This window comes from Semicossyphus pulcher, unplaced genomic scaffold (genome assembly GCF_022749685.1).
Source record: "Semicossyphus pulcher isolate SPU_LCO1_2020_fin unplaced genomic scaffold, fSemPul1.0.p SCAF_12, whole genome shotgun sequence".
Classification (NCBI taxonomy): domain Eukaryota; kingdom Metazoa; phylum Chordata; class Actinopteri; order Labriformes; family Labridae; genus Semicossyphus; species Semicossyphus pulcher.
The window spans coordinates 16562954-16585578 of record NW_027211626.1 but is presented as its reverse complement, the minus strand read 5'-3'; the positions used below and the strand labels follow the sequence as shown (position 1 = coordinate 16585578).

Below are 22625 nucleotides of genomic sequence, written 5' to 3'. Positions count from 1 at the left end.
CTTCCCTTTCATTTTACACATTGTCACAACCTCCCAGTCACCCTAATCCTGGCGACACCCTCCCTCACCTTCTCTCACACACACTCACACACATGCACACTAAATTGATTGACAAGCAGCATCCGGGGGAAATGGAGCAGATTTCCATTGTTTGCTGTCCCTACTCAAATCTGTTGAGACGGGTTTTCCATTCTTCTGCCGGGGTATTTGCATATCCTTAAGTATTTCCTATTTTTCAACACCCCTCTCCCCCCTTTTCTTCCCATCCTCTCTTTTTGCTAAATCCCCTCTTCGTAAGTGTTTGGTGCATTTGGCAAATTCATTCATAACGCGTCTACATGCGCTATTAGCTTAGTATAATAGCCAGGGTGTAATCTGCGGAGAGATAAGACGTGGAGAGTTCTGTTCCCCATCTTCCTCTTCTCCTGATGGGCTGTTCTTTGGACAAGTTGAGGATGATGGTGTCTCGATGATATGTCATTATGTTCCGCAGCCAAAGCGACAAGGCTCAAATGTCAGCACGAAATGTCAAGTGGCCTCGCCAGTCAGACGGTTGGTTTTCCTCTGTAGTTTTTTTTAAATTTAATTGTTGGTTTGAGCGAGGAGGGAGGCGGGAAAGATGGAGAGAGATGGAAGGATAGGAGGGTTTCGCTGAGATGTACAGTGGGATGGTGGCAGGAGATGGGAGGATGGTGAGGCGGCATAGAAACAGTAGAATATAGATCAGAAAAGAAGATCATCTTTTCCAGAGCAATTTTAGGTTGCTACGAAAAAGTCAAAGTTTCTGAGTTTCTCTGTGTCTTGGATCCAAGCTATCAACATTTATTTGATTATATTTCTCTGAAAACTGCTCAAGCTCTGCAGCCTCTCACCTTTAAAAAAGGATGAAAGCCAACATTAAACAGATACTTTGAGTATATGAGATATGAATGTACTACAATGTACTAAATCATGATAATATGCGAGCAAATTAGGAGCAAATAATCACCATACATACATACACATGCAGTATTTTAGACTTACGAAAACATAGTAATACAATGATAATAATATATAGGTGTGCAACATTTTGGTAAACAAGAATGACTTAACAAAAGTGGAACCCAACCATGTTTTTGTTTGTTTCAGATTCATGTTTTTTTGTTTTGCGGTGAGTCATAACTAATGAAAACTATAAACAGATACTGGTGTCTCAATGATTAAAAGGAAACTTTTGTCACATATAATGTGGATGTCCAATCAGTGTTGATAGTAGATGTAGTCAATTGAAGCAATAACCTCCTTATTCTGGGCTACATTGACCAAAAATCTGAGCTTGTGGAGCGGTGGGACTGTGCCTACATCAACCAGGATGCATTGGGGTTGAGCAACTGCAGCCTGAGCCTCACTCTACCAAAACACTGTAAAATGTATCTTTGTCCATAACGTCCTTGCCACTCCGGATTTTTTCACTGTTGGTATCGTAGTTTCGTGACTAGTTTGCAATTAAAGTGTAGAGACGAATCAAAGCTGAAAGAGCCTGTAGTCCTTTTAGACCACCAACTACATCAAGTGACGGCACCGGCGCTAGAAGAACAACAGATTCTGAGGCTGCACTCCGGAGACGCTCTGGACCTGGGCTACGACAGCAGACGCAGAGATTGAAAATTGGCAAACTAATCCTTTAAGGAACTTAAGTTCCTGCTTGGACTGTTGTTGCACATCTTGACTCGTTTCAACCTTAAAAAGTAACATTTATTTAAAGTTAAGTGCTCCACACATGCTGGTAATAATAATTTTGCAGCGCGAGAATTGAAGTCACTGTACACATTTATATGCAGTGTTGTTACATGTTGGTTGGCCTGCAGATTTCTTGTCCCTATTTGGAGATTGCATATTTCCTCACTATATTACCAGCAGCTTTACCACTGTACTGATACGAACTCTGTGTGGGTATGTCTGTATGTGTGTAAGTGTGTGTGTTTGAATGAATACCCTGCGGTCCTCAGCGATAAGGCTGAGATTGAGTTTTCCCCACAGAGCCAAAGCCTCTGAGATGTGTGTGCGTGTGTGTTTGTGTGTGTGAAGACATCAGGAAACAGGCAATGTAAAGAGCTTGTATCGCTTTATCTACCGGACACGCCAGAGCGTATGTGTATATGTATATGTGCTCTCAAACTGGTGTTGTGTGAAAGAGAGCTAGCTGCTCCGCTTTGTTCGGCATTGTGCGCATGAGAGGATGAATCCTCGGGGTTCGATTCACAGCTGAGACAAGGAGGTATTTTTCTCTGCTATAATACGCGAGTTTGTGTGTGTGTTTGTAGGTGTGTATACAGTTATATGTGCTCTTTTTAAACATCCATGCAGTGAAATAGAGACTTGAAAGGGAAAGTAAGACTTTAAGAGAGTTTGTGTTTTACCACTGCCCGCTGCTTTTATTCCACATGGCCTGTGAAGGGACACGGTTGCACCAGCGTCTGATCCTAAGATTGAATTTGGTTACATAATATCGTCATGCAAATAAATATGTATCTGCTAACCAGGAAAATGTAACATTACACATCACTAAAACAGAATATTTAAATAAACTGAGGAGACCAAACAGAAAAGAGGGACATGGTACGTTAGTTGTATCAACACAGCAAGCAGGTGAACCAGTCTGCTGTTCACTGACAGCGTGATGCTTCCAAAGCCAGACGTGCAGCAGACTAAACCCAATCAGTTTGTGATGGAGGGGAGGGGGGCAGACAAAAGGCTGGAACGTCCCCAACTGTTTAGTTTCCATATCTAGCTGTCAGTGACATGGCTTTCTGACAGTTTTCATTTTGCACACACTGTCCTCTGGTAGAGCAGCTTGCATGTGTAGCCACACACACACACACACACACACACACACACACAGGCCCCTGTCACTGATTCCGTAACTCTTATCACCTGGTCTGTGGCATATTCCCAAATTCCAATTTGACTGCTAGCCCCTGGCCCAGAGCACATCTCTGAGTACAGCGAAAATGGCTTAAGCATGGACCTTTGATAGGAAATACCAGGAAGAATTTTACTACTGAATTCACAATGAGGAAAGTAGGAGGGCACACATTTTAGCTCGCTCTAAATTCACCAGCCAGCAGACAACAAAGACACCATCATTCACCTGTGTGCTGCAATCACCAGACATCATTACAGATGAAACAATGCCTCTATAAGGAGGAGACAAGAGATGAACAAAAAGACAAACACAACCTTTTATGCACTATCAATTGTATTCACCTGAACGTGCTTCATATTTCTCTCCCTCTTCAGGAGTCTCCATCAGGGCGGAGGAAGGCCTTGGCCACCAGCAGTATAAACATGAAACAGTACGCCAGTCCAATGCCCACGCAGACGGATGTCAAACTCAAGTTTAAGCCCCTGTCGAAGAAGGTGGTGTCGGCCACGCTGCAGTTCTCCCTCTCCTGCATCTTCCTCCGTGAGGGAAAGGCCACGTAAGTCTTGGTGCCCTTTTGAAATGATTACTAATCAACGAACGTATGATTATATTGATCATAGGTTTCTTTGGCATGTTAAAGCAAAAATCCTGTTCAGCCCTGGGACAAAATCTCACCAAAATGGTGTCTAATTTATGTCACTTTACAGGCTTTGACATGAAAATGTTTGAGCACCACTGCTCTTTTCGTTTACATTAACCAGCACAGATAACCCTTTGTTTGGTATAAGAAGCAGTAAAGAAGCAGTACATAATCTCATAGATTTTCCAAATATTTCACATTTGTAAAAAGAAGCAGGTATGTGTCTGCTTGGATTTGAACGCTCTCGTCCTCCAGCAAACAAATGAAACGGGTTCAACACCAACTGTTTTGTACGTAGAACAGATGCTTACCGTAGCCCAAGTTTGAGACCCTGACACATAACTGCTTGTAGCAATCTTTTAAGTGCTAAAAAACAACATTGTACATGAAAAAGTACTATTCCTCTGCAACCCTAGTGCGGTTCGATTGCAGTGAGAACATAAATGAACTTAAAGCGGGACCTAATGTAGGAAGCAAACCGAAAAACGGTGCATTGTGGGTTGTATACTGCTCCTTACATTTGCAGAGACAGGCAGCACAATGAGTGGAGGACATACGTGGGGGAGTGATGTGGAAATAGAAATATAGGCTGACCAAAACAACTTCACAAATGCTTGTGGAAGCGTACAAGAATACGGAGGTGTCCAAACTGTTCAGGGAGAAACTGAAGGAGAAAGGAACTGATGGAGCTGTGGAACAATGTCGGTTAAAAGTAAAAAATAAACTGGCAACAAAACAAAACAAAGTCCGCGATCGTGTTGAGTGTGATTGAGGAGTCTGCTCTGCCTCTTTCAGGGAGTTTTCCCACATGGAAATTCTGACCAATCAGAGAGCAGTTTCCTCCCGCATCAAAACTTTTGTACCGCTGGCAAAAGCTGCCGTGTGAACACAAACCAAACTTGAGGCGAAATGCAACATTGTAACAACTTGGCCATTGATCTGGATCCAACAAGAGAAGCTGTGAAAGCACCCTTAAAGAGATAAATGTGCTTTTAATGACTGTTAGAGCCCAAGCAGAGTCCCTGTCCTTCCAGCAGCCCAACCAGGGTTTAACAGAAGCTCCTCATGGCTGGTTAGCTCTGGCCACCAGCTCTGTGTTGCTGCTGATGCTACATTGAGAGTGAGTCCTTGTCCCGTGTCCCCCTGACCATCAGGACCACTAGGTCACGCCTCCTAGCAGAACTGAAGGGGTAGGGCTCTTTCAGCTCTTGTAAGTTCTAACCAGGGACGTATTAAAAATGCTACCATTGAAGATCTGATTGCAAAAAAAGTATGAGAACGTACACACAGATAATGTCAATACACACATTTCACTCAGTCTTTAATTCTTTGATTGCACAAAGTTAAATTTGACAGGCAGCTTTCATTCATTCTCACATATTCTTCTTTGATAGCACCATCTTTCATTTGAGGACACATTCTGAACCACGGTGTTTGTCATTTGTTATTCATTCTAATTTGATAGCATCAAGGCGGCCGCGCACACACACACACACACACACACACACACACACACACACACTTGCTGAGCGAGAGCAGAGCAACAAGGCCTTTGTTGTGGCGCGGGCGGCGGGTCGATGGCGCGTAACCCTTGTTAACCCTTCGGGGAATGATGTCAACCACACAAACAAACTCAATCACACCAGTTCAAATGAGCCTCCGGGTCTGGGAAACACCAAACACAAAGAACAGAGAGGAGAATACATTGATTATGATGGAGCGGGGATATCGAGGGACTCAGGCGGGGTACACTGACTACATTAAATGCAAGGAATACTGTAGATGTTGATGCAGCTATGAATAGTGGTGGAAGAGGGAAATAAAAGACAACAATGGGTGGATGGGAAAGAGTGACAGAAGAGAGGTTGATTAGAATTTAGCTGTATTATTTTCCAAATTATGAGCATTAGTTCCGGTTTGTTTGAATTGTGTGTTTTTTCACTATTATCCAGTGATGAGGATATGCAGAGCCTGGCCAGCCTGATGAGCATGAAGCAGGCTGACATCGGCAACCTGGACGACTTTGAGGAGGAGAATGAGGAGGACGAGGAGAACAGAGTTAACCAGGAGGAGAAGGCTGCCAAGATCACAGGTGAAACAAAGTTATTTTTATTCTGTTTTACATGTGACACGTGGAGGAGTTTTGTAATAACTGAGAAACCTCAGCTCAAGTTGATCAAAGTCACCCAGATAAGATCGGACCATCGGACACTGGCACATTAATATGCTTTTCCTGTACTGCCAGTCAAACCTCTTTTCATGGTAAGTCGGTCTCTTATAGCAGCTTTGGTGGCTGCTAGCAAATCGACTTGTCTTACTAAACTGACTTCTTTGCAGATAACTCCTCAACCCTCCTGAATAATCACCCAGACCACAATAACCAGGGCTGAGGCCTCAGTTGGGCATCAACTTCGCTTCACTCTTCATTTCTCTTGTTTGTCTAAGTTAATGCTTCTTTGAGTGTGGGCGTGTGTGCATGCTTGCATACAGAAGAAGTGAGAATGTGTAAATTCATGAGCTTCATTGACAGTGTTTTGCCAGCTTCAGGTTTTCTTCTATTTCTTCGGCTTTACTTCCTCGCTATCCGCACTACCCCTTGTTCCTTGCTTTCTTCCTGTGTTGGTGGACTAGTCGACTGGCCCTCCACACATACATGCTGAGGATTCACTCTATGGTCTGTATGTACTGTATGTATGGGCCCTGCTGCCGCCTGCTTTGCTTAATCCAACTTTTCAAAGCGCAATCTCTTCATGTTAAGCTTCATGCTTTCCCTCCTTTCCCCTTCCCTTCCCTGCTCTTTGTCTCATTTATATGTATATGCATCAAGCGCCTACAGCTATGCTTCACTAGCGTGCGTCTATGAATCAAAGGCCTGGCCGAGCTGCCAAAACTCCCCACTATCCTATTCCTCCCCTGCATGCTACCTATCCAACAAGCCAGCAAGCTACAGCAGCAATACTAACCAGTACAAAATCTGTACTGCATATGTTCTCTTTTGCCTTTTACATACAGCATGTAAATAATGAGAAGAGGATATATTACAACTCAAACAGATGTACTGCACATCTCCATGAATATATACATTGTGTGTTTGTTTGTGTGGGTGTATAGTTTGTTTTTATGTCAATCTGTGTATTTTAGTGTTACCTACCAGAGCTGGAAACCTCAGATATGATATTTAAAACAGAGATAAAAGTATAGATATACTTTATACTATACTATATACATGTTAATGCTTACTAGAAGTTAGTACAGCTCTTCAAGGCAGGTGTGTGTGAGTGTGGATATTCTTGATGGATTGTGTTATTTTGCCTTCTTCACTGCTATTCTTTCTTCCTCCCTTCCTCTATGGCCCTGTCATTTACAGAGATAGTAAACCAGTTGAATGCCCTCAGCTGCTTACATGGGGATGATGATGATGACTATGATGGTGGTGTCCTTAAGCGAGCACGCAAAGCAACCGCTAAGCCTGCCGCTTCCTCCCAAGGTCTTTTTTCACCTTTCTTCCACCCCTCTCACCCTGTGTTCCTGCCTCTTCTCTCACCGTCTTGTGAACATTGTGTCACCACTACAGAACCGTTCATTACGTCATTTTCTTTCCATATTTATTTTTCTTAATCCTTCCTTTTCCAACACTCCCCTCTTTCTTTTTTTTAGTTCAACCCCCCTCCGTCTTCTGATCCTCTTGACATTGGTATCGTGATCGTGCTGTGGTCATGTGGTCTTACAATTTATCCCGGTCCGTGTGGTGATGTGCCGTTCAAGTTGTTGTGAACACATCAGTTGGTGTTCGTCCTTTTGGTTCCTATTCTTTTGTCTTTTTGACAGTGTGGCCTTCCCCATTCTTTTACTGCAATTGGTAGTGAACCAAACCAGGTAAACAGTATCCAAACAATCTTTTCTTACACAAAAAAGCGTTATTTGGGGGGAGTAAAAGTTGTGTTGCTTTGTTTTCAAATTGGAATTAAGTGTGTTTTGTTTTCAGTTGATTTTGGGTTTTCTCATAGGCCTCATGCTGGTGAGACGCTTCAAAGCATAGATGCTATCCAGTTGGGACAAAGCTTACATTTGCATCATATCAAACTTTGCACTCTGAAGGGCCAAGAGTTTAAAGGTATAATAAGTAGGATTTTCCAAGAAAAATAAAATATAGACTTTTACAAATATAATAAAAATCATCACTTATGGGCCTCTATACATGTGAGTTGGTTAGTGTGTGTGCAGACACTTGTGACACCCTGCCCTCTGCATCTATTCTGTTGTTTTGCTTTGCACCGCACATTTTCCGGAGGGGCGCTGTTGTGGTTCCCTGAGCCAATCACAGCGTATAGGTGAGTGTGGGAGTGGTTCAAATTAGCAACTGGGCCCCATTCAGACCGGCGAACATGGCGAAAGAGCGATGCAGAGTTGGCCTTCTTTCTGTTGGACAGGTAGGTGGCTCAAACCGGGTAGGACAAGCTAACCGGCGGTTAGCATGCTAGCCAAAGGTAGCCCGCGCTTAGCATGCTAGCGCAAAGGTAACTGGCGGTTAGCATGCTAGCGCAAAGGTAACTGTGATGCTGTCGGTGTTAGCTCGGGCGGGGTGTGCGTGTTCTCGCACGAGAGAGTGAGCTGCTGGTGACGAAGAACCCAGGAGGAGGGGCCCAGTTTGAATATGTTGTTGACAAAATGCAAGGAAAAATCCTTCTTATTATACCTTTACGTTCCTTTATTCAGTGAAATAACTAATACAAAGAACATTTCAGCAAAGGTTTTCCACTTGTCCTGTTACTGGATACCAGGGTTACCCAACTTGCATCCCCTGGTTCTTCTCTTTGGATAGTGAACATTTACCAATCATGCCACACACTTTTCAGCTCAGACCATACTAAACCTCTAATTTAGCCTACATGAGCCTCACATTTTGCCTGCGAGACTCTTTCTTTGCCATCTGTGATGGGAAAACATCAGATTTTTACACTGTCAGAGGAAGTAAAACTGAGCATCCTGTTAACATTTACCACAGAGCTTCTCTCCTGTTGGGCTGCTGACAGTGTTTTTCAGTTAGTCACAGTGTTAGTCACAGTGGACGTCAGCAAGGAGATAGTACCGCTGTCTAGTTCAACAGTGGTTTCGCTGACTTTACGGATGGTCACAGTTTCATGGTTTTTGGTCATTTTGTGACTCTGTTTGTAAAGTATACTCTGTGTGCAATGCGGCAGATAGAAAACCACTATTCGGGCAGCTACACAATTTGCGGTGATACGGTACTGAGCTCCATGGTAGGTGTCACATCATTTTTGTATTGTGGTCTTGCGGTTATCATCGCAGCTCTAAACACACACCCTTGCACATGTGCACTTACCATAGCCTAAAATGGACCATGAATGTTGGCACTAAGAGACTGGGGAAAAAGTGTTTCCCCTCTTATCAGCCGCCACCACTTCACATAGCCGCACTACATATAGACCAAAGGTCTATAGAGCACACAGCTCTTTTTCTCTTAGCTCAGATTCTCACGCAGCGCTCAGCAGCACTTCTTGGCATCAACCTCACACACATCTACACTCCATTCAAACTGACCCACAGCCTGGCAGCATGCAGCGGAGCTACAGTGAGGATGATGAGGATGAAGTGGACAATTCTCAGCCTGTCCAGCGACGTTCTCCATAGCAACTCTAAACTGCCTTCAGTCTCCCGAACAACCCTCCATACTGCAGAGATTTTCCCAGAATGCCTTTGGGGTACATGCATTAAAGTGGGCTGAGGTGGCAGAGGAGCACAGAAGTTTAGGCAGCGCTCCCCAGCAAGAGGATTACTTATTGAAGACTGAATGGTCTCAAAGCTCATGGTTCACTCCAAAGTGCAGATACTGGTTTATTCAGTTTGTGAATGTTTGTGATCATTTCATTTTGGGAAATGTTTTTGTGCTTTTATTTTGGACTCTCAAACTGTCACTCTATTTGATCATCCGTGTATTTGACTTTATGGTGGATTTTGTGGCAACAGAGCTGATCAGCAAGCTGAACTTCCTGGAAGACGAGGATCAGGAAACGTCTCCTGCCATGGGCAGCAATCCCTTCGATGATCCTGATGACGACCTTCATCCCAACCACCTCAACCCGTTCGGTGATCCTGACGAGGAAGGTATGTTAAACCCCTCCTTATTTTATTTTGATTTGCACATACCTTGAATGTGTTAGGTCATGTGTCACACGTAGCAGAAAGGCTTCTATGCGCCCAGTCGGACAGCTAAATCAACATTATTGTCTGACCACCTGAGCAGACAGGTGTATCTGTTAAGATTATTTATTTAAAGCTCTTTGATGCTGGTTTAAGTTGTCTTAAATCTCAACCCTATTGTCTGCCACACTACATGTGCCTGAGAAGGCAAGTCTTATTTGTCTTCCAAGAGAGCAAGATGTAAGAAAACAAAGTCCAGCTGCAATAGTTAATGGATAGATGAAGGTGCACCCAGTAATGCTTGGCTAGTTACCATGACTACTGTCGAATATATAACCCAGTGGGGATGTCAAATGAAGAAAAATCAAAAACAGAAGAAGCTGTTGAGTCACAGTGATAATGTTTTACACTGCAGTCAGGGCTCTCTCCTCTCCGTCAAACAGAGCCCCCTGCCCAGCCGTTCTTAAGGCAGCGCGTGGATGACGATTCCTTCTACGACCACGACGACTCGAATCCGTTCAACGATCCGGACGCACCAGGGACACAAACGCCCCCTGGGAACCCCTTCGATGATGAGCCTGAACAGGACATGGACCTTCAGCCAGACCCCGAACCCCCCAAACCCAGGCAGAGGAAAGGCGTACGGCCCGTTGACATGAGCAAGTACTTGTACGCCGACACCGCTCCCAATGAGGATGAGGAGCTTGATGAGTAAGAGTTTATTTCTTTTCTTTGTGTTATTTCTTTATCTTCGTACTTCTGCAGTTAGATGATGGGGAAACTAGCAGAATATGTGGACCCTGACACCGACAGGTTCATTGTTTGGAGGTGCAATATTTCCAGATGACAATAACAGACCTTCTCTTTACGCCAACAGTGCATTTAACCTTTTATCTAAGTAAGAGTGAAGAGTCTATGTTGTATTGTTTACTTGAGGGATTTGGATAAACACACTTCCCTAAACTTTTGAGCTAAGCAGCACACTGACATGCGTTCTGTGTCTGTGAGTAGCCTATATTAGAAGCAGTGCAGGCTGCAGACCTTGGTTACTGTTGGCAGGCCAAGTTGTGTAAGACCTCCTTACAGGGGGGAACTTGTAGCCCCCCCATCAGAGCAGAGTGACGAGGCAGCTCTTTCAACAGAAACAAGGGCCCTGTTGTTTCACTGCATTCTTTAACCTTGTCTCCCTCCGTCGTTCATTCCCTCCTTCCCCTCCTTCTTTCCTTCCCTAACCCCTACTCACTTGTTAACCCTCTTTTTCAACCTGCCTGTCTTCTTCCTCCCCTCCTTCTTTTTCCTGTTTTCCATCACTTCATTCAATCAATAATGATTTTTAATTTCAGGCATTTCTCAGTAACTTCATAAGAAAGAAAAAGTGAATAAACAAGGCAGCACAGAAGCATTTAAGTTTAATTATGCAACTTTTTTTCTTATTAAATTCTTCTTATTATTTTAAAGAGAGGTACAATAATAGAATATGATTTATTCAATGTGTTAAAGTAATAATCTTGAAAATCTCAGTTTCGTTGTCTTTGGCGGCACCTATCGCGATAAACGGTAATTGCGGGCGCACACTTCCCAGATATCCAGACAGTGTTGCATGTGTGACGTCCACGGTTGGCTCTGTTTGTAACTCTTGATTTTCCTCGCTGACGGCCGCTTTCCTTTTCAGACTGTTTGCTTCATCTGAGCGTCGAGTTTGTTTCTTTTTCTTTGGATTTTCACTTATTTTTGAAGTTGTATCTGTAGTCATCGATCTTTTCTTTGTTTGTTCAGCCATAGTAGATTACTGTTTACTCGTTTACTTTAGCAGCCACTTAGCTCCGCCTACCCTCTCTGGCAGACCAACCACTGCTGGGTGATGGAAAACGCGTCACTAACTGGGCGCCGCTTGTGATTTTTTTTCTGCGCAAGTCGCCACAGACAGCCAGTCCGTGGTACTGCAAATGCAAAGGATTTCATCAGTGGGTCATAGGCTCAATCACCATTGTGTTACCTCATTCTGCGATAGATAGAGACTTAATAGACATTTATTTACAAATCTTCAAGATTATTACTTTAAGGGAAATACGAATAGCACCAATTTGAGAGATGTTAGACAGCGGAAGCAACCAACTGTCCATTTGGAAGTCCACACTCCCAAGCACACAGCCATTAAAAACATGCATATAACAGCTGGATTTATCTATCTATACTGTGTTGTAAAATTTGGTCAGAAAGATTTATAGAAATTTGAGTCTAGAATCTTTAAATGTGTAAGAACTCAGATTTTTGCTGCCCTTGTGGCAGAGTCATGGCTTTATAGTAAAAGAAACCCTGCAGGCAAAGAGTGGACATTTGTTACCACCTCTGCCTCTCCTCCTCTACTCAGTTGACTGATTGTGTGTGACCTCTGCAGACGACTGGCCGTGCCTAAATTGTAAACTTGTAGGTCTCGGCTGTTGAGCGAAGCTGTCACACAGATAGCCATATGTTAAAGTCCTCTCTGCTGTCTAAAGACAGACAGGCATGTTTCTTTTGCACCGTCTCTTACTCCAGGAGCAGCTCTCTGCAGAATAGAAAGTTCAAGAGGGCAGCGCAGTGTTTTGACTGGAGCCTTTTCACATGTCTTTTAGCCAGTGCTGCTCTGTTAAAGCTGCTCTAAAGGCCTGCCTGCTTTTCTTTTCTACACTATCCTTCTTTTTTTCCTCTCGCTGTATCGCTCTCTGTTAGACGGACACCGAGTGGCTCTAACCTTCTCTTTCAGACGGATACCTAGTCAATCAGCTTTTCACTCTCGCTCTCGCCCCCACCCTCTCCTTCCAATTCTCTTGTTTGTTTAGGAATGGTTGTTGCATGTTGAGTGAATGTCTCAAGGCCTTGCCCCTGCTTTCAGTGCCACAAGCATGCCTGTATATTGATAACACTCTGGTATGTGTGTAAGAGTGCCTCTGTGTGCGTGTGTGTTTCAGTGCCTTCGTGCTCCCGCCTGTCTGTCTGTCAGTGGTCCACCTTGGGCAGTAAGGATATGAGGTCACACAGGCGTGACCTCTGTGCACCTGCATCTTCTATTACCTCCCCACTTGTGTGTGTTGGTCATTGTGTTGCACCAAACTCTTGTTGCCATGTAGCTGTTTAGTTCTGGTTAATTAAACAATGGAAGTTTTTTTTTTATCTCTATAATTCATGGTGTGTCATACTCATGCTCTTGTTTTGTTTTAATAACTATAGCCCTGTAAAATAATAGCTTTTTGCTATTGGTAGCTCCACAGCTAGAGCTGACCCCGACTCTTACACTTTGACCTGACGTGATGACATTGTCACGTTAGATCGGAGGACTTAATTACATCTCAATAAGACTGTGAATTAGGTAAAATGGAGAGTAAATAAAAAATATGTCTATCCCTCAAGATCCTTACTCTTTCTAACATGACACCATCCCATCTCTTGTCTCCCTTTATTCTCAGATCCAATCCGTTCTATGAGCCGAGCTCTGTGCATCCCCCTGCTGGCAGCCCCTCCCCGGATGTGGGCAGCAGCCAGAAGAGGAGGGCTCCTCCGCCCCCCAGTTCCAGCCCTGGCCCCGGTCCCAGTCTGCCAGCTCCCAAACCCAGCTCAGGCCCAGACAGGGAGAGAGCCCAGCCGGTCGGGCCCAGCCCGGTCGCAGCATTGATTGGAAGAGAGCTGGCCTCCTCTTCCCCCAAGGTAACCAGGCTTCACATCAGTGTCATAAACGTTACAATACATTTATCCCCATGACATGCATGTAGAGGGAGGAGACGATTAATTTACAAATATGATAAATGGTCAAATCTGGCAGTCGCAGCAGTGTGATGCAGTCTGTTACAAAATGTGTTGAAGGTTATGATGTTCGAGGAATCAAACCTTTAAACCTGTTTCACTTATGAAAACAAACCAACGCAAGCAGCTGTTGAAGAACTATCCCTCATAAAAATCTAGTCTAAAGTAGGCACATTTATGATTACCGTAAAATCTGGAGTATAAGTCAAACCGGAATATAAGACGCAGTCTGTTTTTGGGGGGTTTCCCAGAGGGTAAAAGGGTTTTCTATAGCTACTTATTAATAAAAACATGTATACAAGTTATTTCAACACTATTTCAATTTATTTTCATTTAAAATACATTCGTAAACACACATAAACTCCAGCCTACCATCTGTTTTCGCCACGTCAAGTTTGCAATCCTGCTAGCTACCGGTGTGTAGCTCGCGGTAGCTGGCAGCCACGAATAACGTTGATTGTTATGAGGGTGGCAGCTGCAATGGCGATCATGACGGTGCATGTCTGTGACGAAGGGTTAGCAACAATCAAGTTAGTTTTTCTCGCTTATACAGCATATTGTAAATAGAAGACGTAGCGGCTTGGACGTCACCACTTAACAACAGACAAATTTAGCTAGATCACAGCGCCATCGTCTGGGTTAAATACCGTAACACAATAAAATACCTCTCGCTGCATTTTTTACTGGTATATTGATCGTACCGGTATACAGGTCGCAGCCCACTTTTTAGATGAAAAAACCTTTATTAAAAGTGCGTCTTACATATAATTTTACAGTAGTACAAATGGTTGGGGGGGTGTCAGCTTTCCACAGCTATTTAGGTGTTTTTTTGATTACCAAAGTTACAATTTGTGTCTTAAATCATTAAAATTAATATAATTGTATGTAAAATGCAGACAGTACCTCTTCAACATAAACTGTTTATTCCACACCTGTAGAGAAGAGTTTACTTCTCCTCTTTGACTCTTAGTGTTTGTAGCATGTGTTATTTATAAGCGAGTGACCTGAAGCATTTTGTGTGTGTGTGTCTGTTTGTGTGTGAGTGTGTGTGTCCACATCCAGTGGTCCTTACATTAGCTTTTTTTCCGCCTGCACAATCCCATCTCCTGCCCCATTCTTTATGCTCATGAACCTCCAGAGCTCCTCATTTGAATATAGGTATTTGTTTATTGGGGTGTTTTCGTATGTTTATTTATTTATTTAAATTAGGTAAATCATGGCTGGGTCTAATTAAATGGCTGATGGTCACACACACTCACGGCAGGAGTCAGACCACTGGTGGGGAATGATTGGCTGGGGGTGTGGGGATGGGTGCGGGTTAAAAATGTGTGTGTGTGTGTGTTTGTGCGGGGGCTCAATGAGCCTATGTGGGGCTTAAACACAGGGGGCTTAACTACAGCAGAGCGATCACAAGGGGGTGTTGACCCGCTGTGCGCACACATACACACACACACACACTCTTTACAGTTACTTATACACACACACAGACACACACAGGTCCCTCCCCGTGCAGCAGGCTAGCTGACTGTTTTAGTGTAGCTGGGCGGTGATGCTGGCCGTCCATGTAATTATGGCACAGTGCCTTTATCACCCAGCTGCAGTTGCCTGTGACCGTGGGTGAGGGGGCCTAAACCACTTTAATTACCCAAAGCCAGTGGCCTGTGGTGGGCCACACTTCGCCAAAAGATGCCCCTGCCTCTGGAGCTTGGGACGAAGAGAGAGGAGGAGGAGGAGGGAGGGAGGGATGCAAAGAATGAATTGTGGGTGAGGATTGAAGAGGAGGAGGGGAGCGGGGTGCAGTGAAGGAGAATAGGTGGGAGATAGTGAAGGGTAGAGGAGAGGAGAACAGTGGGGGGAAGAGAAGGAAGATGGCCAGGGAATAGCAGAAGGAGAGATAGGATGTTCACAGTAAACACGGATAGGCCTACAGGGTTTGTTGACATATACAGCTAGTGTGAATAGGCTTCTCTTTCTTATTCACACCAAGCAGTATGACACACACACACACACACACACACACACACACACTGACGCACACGCCTCAGCCATGTGTAGGCTGTGAGATGACCTTTGAATGTATGAAGTCAGAGAGGATTAAGAGGAGACATTCCCACTATGAGAGGCCAAGACGAAACCAACACATCATCGCACTATGAACGTGTGCAGAGTATAGATGTGTGCTCGTGCTCGCAGAACAAACTACACATACATGCAGTATGTGTAGTTTCTTCTTATAGTTTCTTGTATGCCAAAGGCTCAGCTCAGTAAGTGTGTACTGGGGCAGTTATAACCTTCCCCCAACACACAGCTAACCTCTACCTGGCTCATAAAGGAGGTATTCTCCATTTATATGTATTTATTTCTACCAACTATTCATGTGGGTGTGTAGGGGCCATGACAAACACGCGCAGACAACTAGGTCTAATCTCAGAATGTGAATACAAATTGATAGATTGAAAGCAGCCATATTCAGTTATTCATTTACAACCTGCACTTAAGGGTCTGAAATGTCTCTTACATTTTACACATGTATGCAGTGCAAAGGTAATGTAAGCAAGTTCAGCAGTTGAACATGCTTTAACTGCTTGATCCCTAAAGTTACGTCCAACAAATAGAGTGTCAGAGAGCCTTAGTCCATGATCACGGGAATATGGATCATAGGGAAATAATGATGCGAGCAACTCAATCACTATGTATTCTCTATGGAAAATGAAACATTTATATATTGGCCTAGCTTAACTCTCTTGTCCTTGTTATACGTGCTAATTTAACCGAACAGATTGAGCATTAAACCTCGCCTTTGATGTTGTTTCATCCCCCTTGTCATTGCATTAAAACCCGCCACTTCAGTGCCAGTCTGTGGAAAATCAGGACATCTACAGGACATATGGTGTGCACCCACTTACGCTACACACAGGTATTACACATATGGATGGATTTACATTAAGCTTTAACAAGAGCTGAAAGCTCTGGACTTTTGCCAACAGAGCGCACATTTAGCGATGGTAATTCATGGAGAGGAAAATGGAGCAATACTGAACAACTCAAATGCTTTTATTGAAACATGTGGGACACCAGTTGTTGGGATTTTTCACCTCTTGCCAATTCAGGAGGATTCGAGACCAATGCTTAGCAAATTTACATTTAGCATGCAGAGTCAGTGGATAGAGATGCGGATGTAGAAACTCTGCAGCATTTAGTTGAATCTTTTTAATGATGCTCAGCAAAACTTTTGCAAAACCAAGCAGATCTTAGAGAAAACAGTTGACGTAATGATGCCTGTTTCCCTTTTCCTTCTGTTTGGTTCTACTCTATTTGGTTTCTATCTGACACTACCAGGTGACAGTCCCCGTGTGAGCTCTTTTCTGGTGTTTCAGACACAAGTTTCAGGCTTCCAGGAGAACTTTTGCAATTAGTTAAACTACTATTAGATTTTTTGTTTTTTAAAACTTGTAATCCTAGCTTAACATCACCCGACTCGTTTCCACATCCCTAGTTCACCAAGTTCACAACACCTTCGTGATAACTGTTATCTCTAATGATGCTTGAGACTTTAAGATGTCATGGATTTTAAATGTCCGGCAGCTCACCACTAACATTTTAGACGTCTCGTCTCGTTAATGACAACAAAAAGTCAGGTCGTCGAGTTTTTACTATCAAAGATCTATTTTTAGCTCGTCAACGTCTCGTCTTCGTCATGGAAAAAAAGTTGACAAACGAAATTAACACTGACTGAAAGTGAATGTTAAGTAGTTTCTGATGGTTGTAGAGACGTTGAGTATGTAGAAGGACACTTTTATCTTTGAATATACAAGAAGTTTGTAAGCTACTCTTCATTGTTTTTGTCCTGCAGGTTGGTGAAAGTGCCACTTTGTCTCTCATGAGACACTTCATGTGTGTTCTGCCCATGTGCCTGTCTATTGTCCTGTCTGGGAGATATAGATCCTCTAAGTCGTCAAGTTTAAGTTTAGCATCTGTGAAGGAGCTGAAGGATGGAAATATCTGTGGGATTAATGTAAATGAACAGACGGAGTTCCTGTTGGGCGGGTTGTGAGCTCTGTCTGGTCTGATTCAGTCCATCTCTTTTCCCCGGGGCTGATTTCACCCCTCCCAGTAATTCAGTGATCCCCTGCTCCTCCTTTTTGTTTCATCTCCATCTCTATTCCGAAGTCGGGCCGCTCTGCACTTAGATTCTCTCATCTTTGGATTTTCATCAAGTTTCCGCTTCATGTATTATTTGCCTTATTTTCATATAAAGAAAAGTTGGAAGCTTGTGCATGTCTTTGTGCAAAAGTTTGGACAAAAAAAGTTCTGTATTATCTTAATATTTTTTCTTAGAGTAAGACATCTTCAACTTTAACACAGCGGGTCTGACAATACATGTACATAGAAATGTTGTTTGCCTCATAAAATACAGGTTGCAACAAAATATAGCAAGATCTTATTGTATATTTTAGTGTCCCTTTACTTTACCCTTTGTTAATATCGCCTAATATCCATCGTGTCTCATAGTACAAGCTGCAATAAAAGGTAAAAAAATGTAGTCTTAATGGTTATCTTACCGCTTTTCTCCTCGTGTAAGGAGGACTTTGTCTCCTTTTTACACATACTTATCTTTGCAGAGGCGAAAGTGAACCAACACTAGAGGTATGTTTCCTTTCTCCCCTTCACTTGAAGGGCTTGTGTGATTACTTATGTTAATCAAAGGGTTCAAATTAAATCGAGTTTTGCAGGTTGTGAGAGATCCTGTGCCGGGGGGAGGCAGAGGCCAGAGCTCTCCTCCCTCTCCCAGACTTTGTTTTCACAGCCCCCCTCTTCAGTTCAGACTACCTCCAAATTGAAATTAGAATAAATTAACATTATTTAATTGAGTTCGCAGAAGGCTGCGATATTTCTTAATTAGCTTTCACCGGGGTTCGCGGCAGGAGAGGACCACATCCGCGCTGTTAAGTGTTACTGAGGTTGTCGTGACGACTCGCGGATGTTTTTGGAGGACAGAGGGGAGCCCAAGAGACAAGGACAGTCATCTCTGGTCTTCTGATCTTTGCCCGCTCCAAGGTCTCTCGTCTTGTTATCATTACGTTCCGTCCAAAGTTATTCTATCTTCTCTGATAACTTTGACATACCTTTAACAAAGAGTCTGAGATGTAGGATGTGAAACATTAGGCTTATAGCTGAATGTTTTTAATCTAAATACATTTTAGATGTAACTTTTGATTTGCAAAGGATGTGTCCTGTGCTGGGGCTGGACTTCAAGACAACGTGGCCTTTACAAATGTCAGCGTTATAGAAGAATGAATGTGGATTCATTCATTTCTTGCAGTTATTATGGACTTTTAAACCAGGGTGAAACATTACTATTTAGGAAATCCAAATGTAAAATATGACCAGTGTTAAAGGGCCAGTTCGCTGAATTTCAACCTCTGTCCTATCATGCTATTATAGGGAGCTAATGCTATTATGGTAGAAAAAAGGCCAGGCCAGGGAGCTTGCTAAACTACACTTCCTCAATCTAGGACGCCCGCCTCTGATGTCATGTCTCGCTCAAATCGTCAGGTTTGAAATGTGGACTGCAGACCCGAAGATTTTTTAGACGATCCACCGGTAAATTCTTGTCGTATTTCGGATTCTGTACCGCTCTGAGCCATTGCCTGCAGCGATCAAGGCCATGACTGGAAAACGGTAGTATCAGAGGGAGGGGCGCAATGCATGCTGGGTGTTGTAGGAATGGAGAATGGGCGAAACCACAAGCTGTTTGTACAACTTTCTCCACAGCTATGGCGCCAATTTAAAATATTATTGCTCTATTGATTACAGAGAACACCAGCTCTGACTGACAGCGGCTTTTTCCAGGGGCGAACTGCTCCTTTAAGGATGGCATAAATCAAACATGTTACAAAATTCACTTTGAGGTTTTCAGCATGAAATCTTAAAGTATATATATTTTCTCAACATCCTCAGTGCAGATATTGCTTGTTAGCTCCACTTATGTAATTACAGTTTGATTTTAAACAGCTACTGTTAATTTTTAGGTCCGAAAAGAGCTGTGTCTTATTACATTTCAGAACCTGGAATCAATATTAGCAGGGAAATGGTCAAACTGGTCCATTTCATTGAAGACTGAGTTGCTCCCCTTGGCCACATTGGCCTTCCCATAAGCTGTGTAATATTAGGAGAATAATCCTTGAGAGGAGTAAGGCTAAGTCAGTACCCTCTGTGTCTTGCCTTTTCCCAGTGTGGACCCCTCCCCAACTCTTACCTGCAGTCCCTGAGTGGTCTGTCATTGGATCTTGTGGGAGAGAGGAGACCCAGTTTCTTCTGACATGCGGTTTAGGTCCGATCATTGGGCTTCCTGTTGTCGTTTCGTGCTGCAGGGCATCGCTGTCATCAGGTTAGGTAGAGGGGTATAAGAATACTGAACAATCTGAACTGTTTGAATCCCTTTGGAGTAGTGGAAAAAGTTTAAGGGAATGTTATAGGGGTCAGGTTTTTAGGGTTTCCAGGTTTTAGGTTTGAAGTGGACGTGACTAAATGATACCTACATGTTTAAATCAATTAATTCTGGGACTCAGGGGTGAGAGGAAGTTAAAGGATTGTAATGTTATCATGTATCCAGGGACTATTTTATATTCTTTTATAGTTTTATGTACACTATCCATAAAAACCCCAAGCATGAGCGTTGTGTGTGGTTATGTGTAATCTTGTGTGTTGTGAGGGATATATTTTGATCCAGTTACTGTAATGCGGCTATCATTTTTCCACCTCTTCCTCTGTTGGGTGCATGTCGAGTTCACAAGTTAAGCACTGCGAAGAGCTCGCTCTCCTCAATACCCGCGCCGACTGGTGTAAAAGGGCCTTCCGCAAAGCGCCGCTTGTAATCTGCCTTTGGTAAGTCCTCCTTAGTTTTATCTGCCAAGGATTACCTCACAAGCTGCGAGCAGGAGAGAACGAGGGAGACGCAGAGCAAGGGAGAGAGAAATGAAAAGCAAGTCAAACAGAAAACGATGAAGATGGAACAAAATGAAAACAAATCGCTGTGTAATCTCTGAAAGAGAGAGAGACCTGCTTTAGAGTTGAAGGGAAGTTTCCCTCGCCACTCATTTAGAGAGGGAATTGACTAATCCCTCCATGATTGATGTCTGCTATGAGAGGCTCTATAGCAGGCTAATAGGGCTTATGAGGATGACCAGAAAGTCCTTTGTGTGTGCGTGCCTGTGTGTGTGTATATGTGAATGAACCAAACCTTTTTGTCCTGTGTGTCCTTCCATCCAGTGGTCATAGAGGCCGGGGGTTTGAATGACATGGCGGCCGAAGAAGGGGTAACTTTATCTTAATCTGGTCTTAATCTGCCCCAGTCCTCCAGGTGTGTGTGGGCTTAAACCCAGAAGGATCCAGGGTTTTGGGGTGAGCTTTAAGAGGGCTCCGGGTGAGGAGATAGAAGTCCATGCACTTGAAAACTCCTTCAAGCCCCAGAACGTCTAAGACCCCCCGCACATTCTTGAAAACCGCGCTCACTTAGTCATGCCATACCTTCCTCCCGTCATCCTTAAGTGGCCCCCGCTACATTTTAATTGAATTAAACCAACCGTTCTCCATAATTTAAAAAGGACCTTAGAAGTACCTTATGAATTAGTCTGAGTGATTTGTCTTTCAAACTGTGTGTGTGTGTGTGTGTGCGTGCGCCCACACATCATGTGCACTCATGTGTCTGTGTTTGAGGAAAGGAGAGCGAGTATAGAAATGATAAGGCTTTAATTGCCTCTGTATGAAGCCCTCCAGCACCCCCTCTTTTGGACTGTTATGGTATGCAGGTGTGTGCTCTTAGGTGCTATAGGAAATACTAAGTGGCATTTTCAGAGCTTAACTCATAGATCACTGGGTGGGATCATTCCCATAGCTTTTAAATGAGCTCTCTTTTTGGAGCTCGGACGATCTCAACAAGGTTTGATGAGGCAGTCCTGTCCTTTGGTTACTATGCACTCAGAACAAATTGTTCATTCAGCAGGTTTGCATGTTAAAATGTAAATAAAAATGTTGTAACACAGCAATTTATAGCCCCAGTTATTAGCTAATGTTGGATAGCTTGTACTTGGAATTGAAGGCTATACTACTGTATTGTTTTTATTTTCCTACCACAGATGTAAGAATGGTGATATCTATTTATTGGTTGGTCCTGTTGGTCCACCTAGTCCACAGTTCTGAGGACTATTTGGTACATTCATGAGAATTTCTTTGGCGGCAAACTTTATCCAGCAGCATCAGTAGTTCAAAATTTCCATTTGTTCAAAATTGCAATTGACAATTTCTGGTGACTGATTTCCATTCAGACTTGGACGTTGGCAGGTTAACTTGCCAGCCACATGTCAAGGCAAATGGCGCAGCAATGGAGTAGTATTAGATGATCTGCAAGTTAGAAATTGGTGGAGCGTTGAGACCAAGTCAGAAACTCCATTAGCACCTACAAGAGGTACAACCATAGACTGTATAAAAAGATGGACAACATGACAGCTCCCTAAAAGTGAAGCCAAAACCTCTCTATCGCCCCCTGCTGACTGGCTGCAGTATAGGTCATAAAGCCCGCCTCCTACATGTTAACAGATGGGACATGAGTCAAACTATAAAATCAAAATACACGGCAAATAAATGTTTCTCAAACATGGTTTCTGTCATTATAGTTAGTGATTATCATGCTGATTTACGTCCAAGTGTTCATTTTTCTGACAAGTTTAGTTTTAATTAGTTACTTGATGCTGTAAAAATGATGATTGACAGCTCTGTTGACAAATCTGGCTCCTGCAGCCGATCTGTTCCGGATCAGCAGAGTAGAGGAGGAACGGCGAGAGGAGACGTAACTAAAACAATCACCACACTCATTGAAGTTTCCATATATATGAACATCTGCTTCAGACCAACACAAGAAGTTGTTCTTCTGTTAAATACGCTGACGTACAAGATCTTTTTTTCTGTTTTTTTTGATAAGTTAAGTGTGTGTTTTGGTTAGCGGAAGTGGCTATTGCTTTTCCACCCCCCGATCTCTACTGCGCAGCTCTGGCTCTAGTTACTTTCTTTATCGATATTTCCTCCCGCTCGGTCTGAATGCTCTAGTCCTTCTCCTCCCTCCTTCACTCCGTCTGTGTG

At 43.4% G+C, this 22625-nt stretch overlaps 1 protein-coding gene across 7 annotated transcripts in view; it reads left to right on the top strand.

The window, feature by feature from the left end:
- Nucleotides 1–22625, top strand: part of ehbp1 (EH domain binding protein 1) — a 157150-nt gene that overhangs the window by 45243 nt on the left and 89282 nt on the right. For 4 of the 7 annotated variants that reach the window (XM_069658240.1, XM_069658236.1, XM_069658234.1 and 1 more), the window contains exons 6-11: nucleotides 3280–3461; nucleotides 5498–5637; nucleotides 6913–7032; nucleotides 9534–9671; nucleotides 10151–10418; nucleotides 13154–13391. In XM_069658240.1, the coding sequence (XP_069514341.1) occupies nucleotides 3280–3461; nucleotides 5498–5637; nucleotides 6913–7032; nucleotides 9534–9671; nucleotides 10151–10418; nucleotides 13154–13391 (1086 nt within the window). Of the gene's footprint in view, nucleotides 1–3279; nucleotides 3462–5258; nucleotides 5410–5497; nucleotides 5638–6912; nucleotides 7033–9533; nucleotides 9672–10150; nucleotides 10419–13153; nucleotides 13392–22625 lie in introns of those variants that run through there. The other 3 variants (XM_069658238.1, XM_069658235.1, XM_069658239.1) reach the window with 2 other exon arrangements.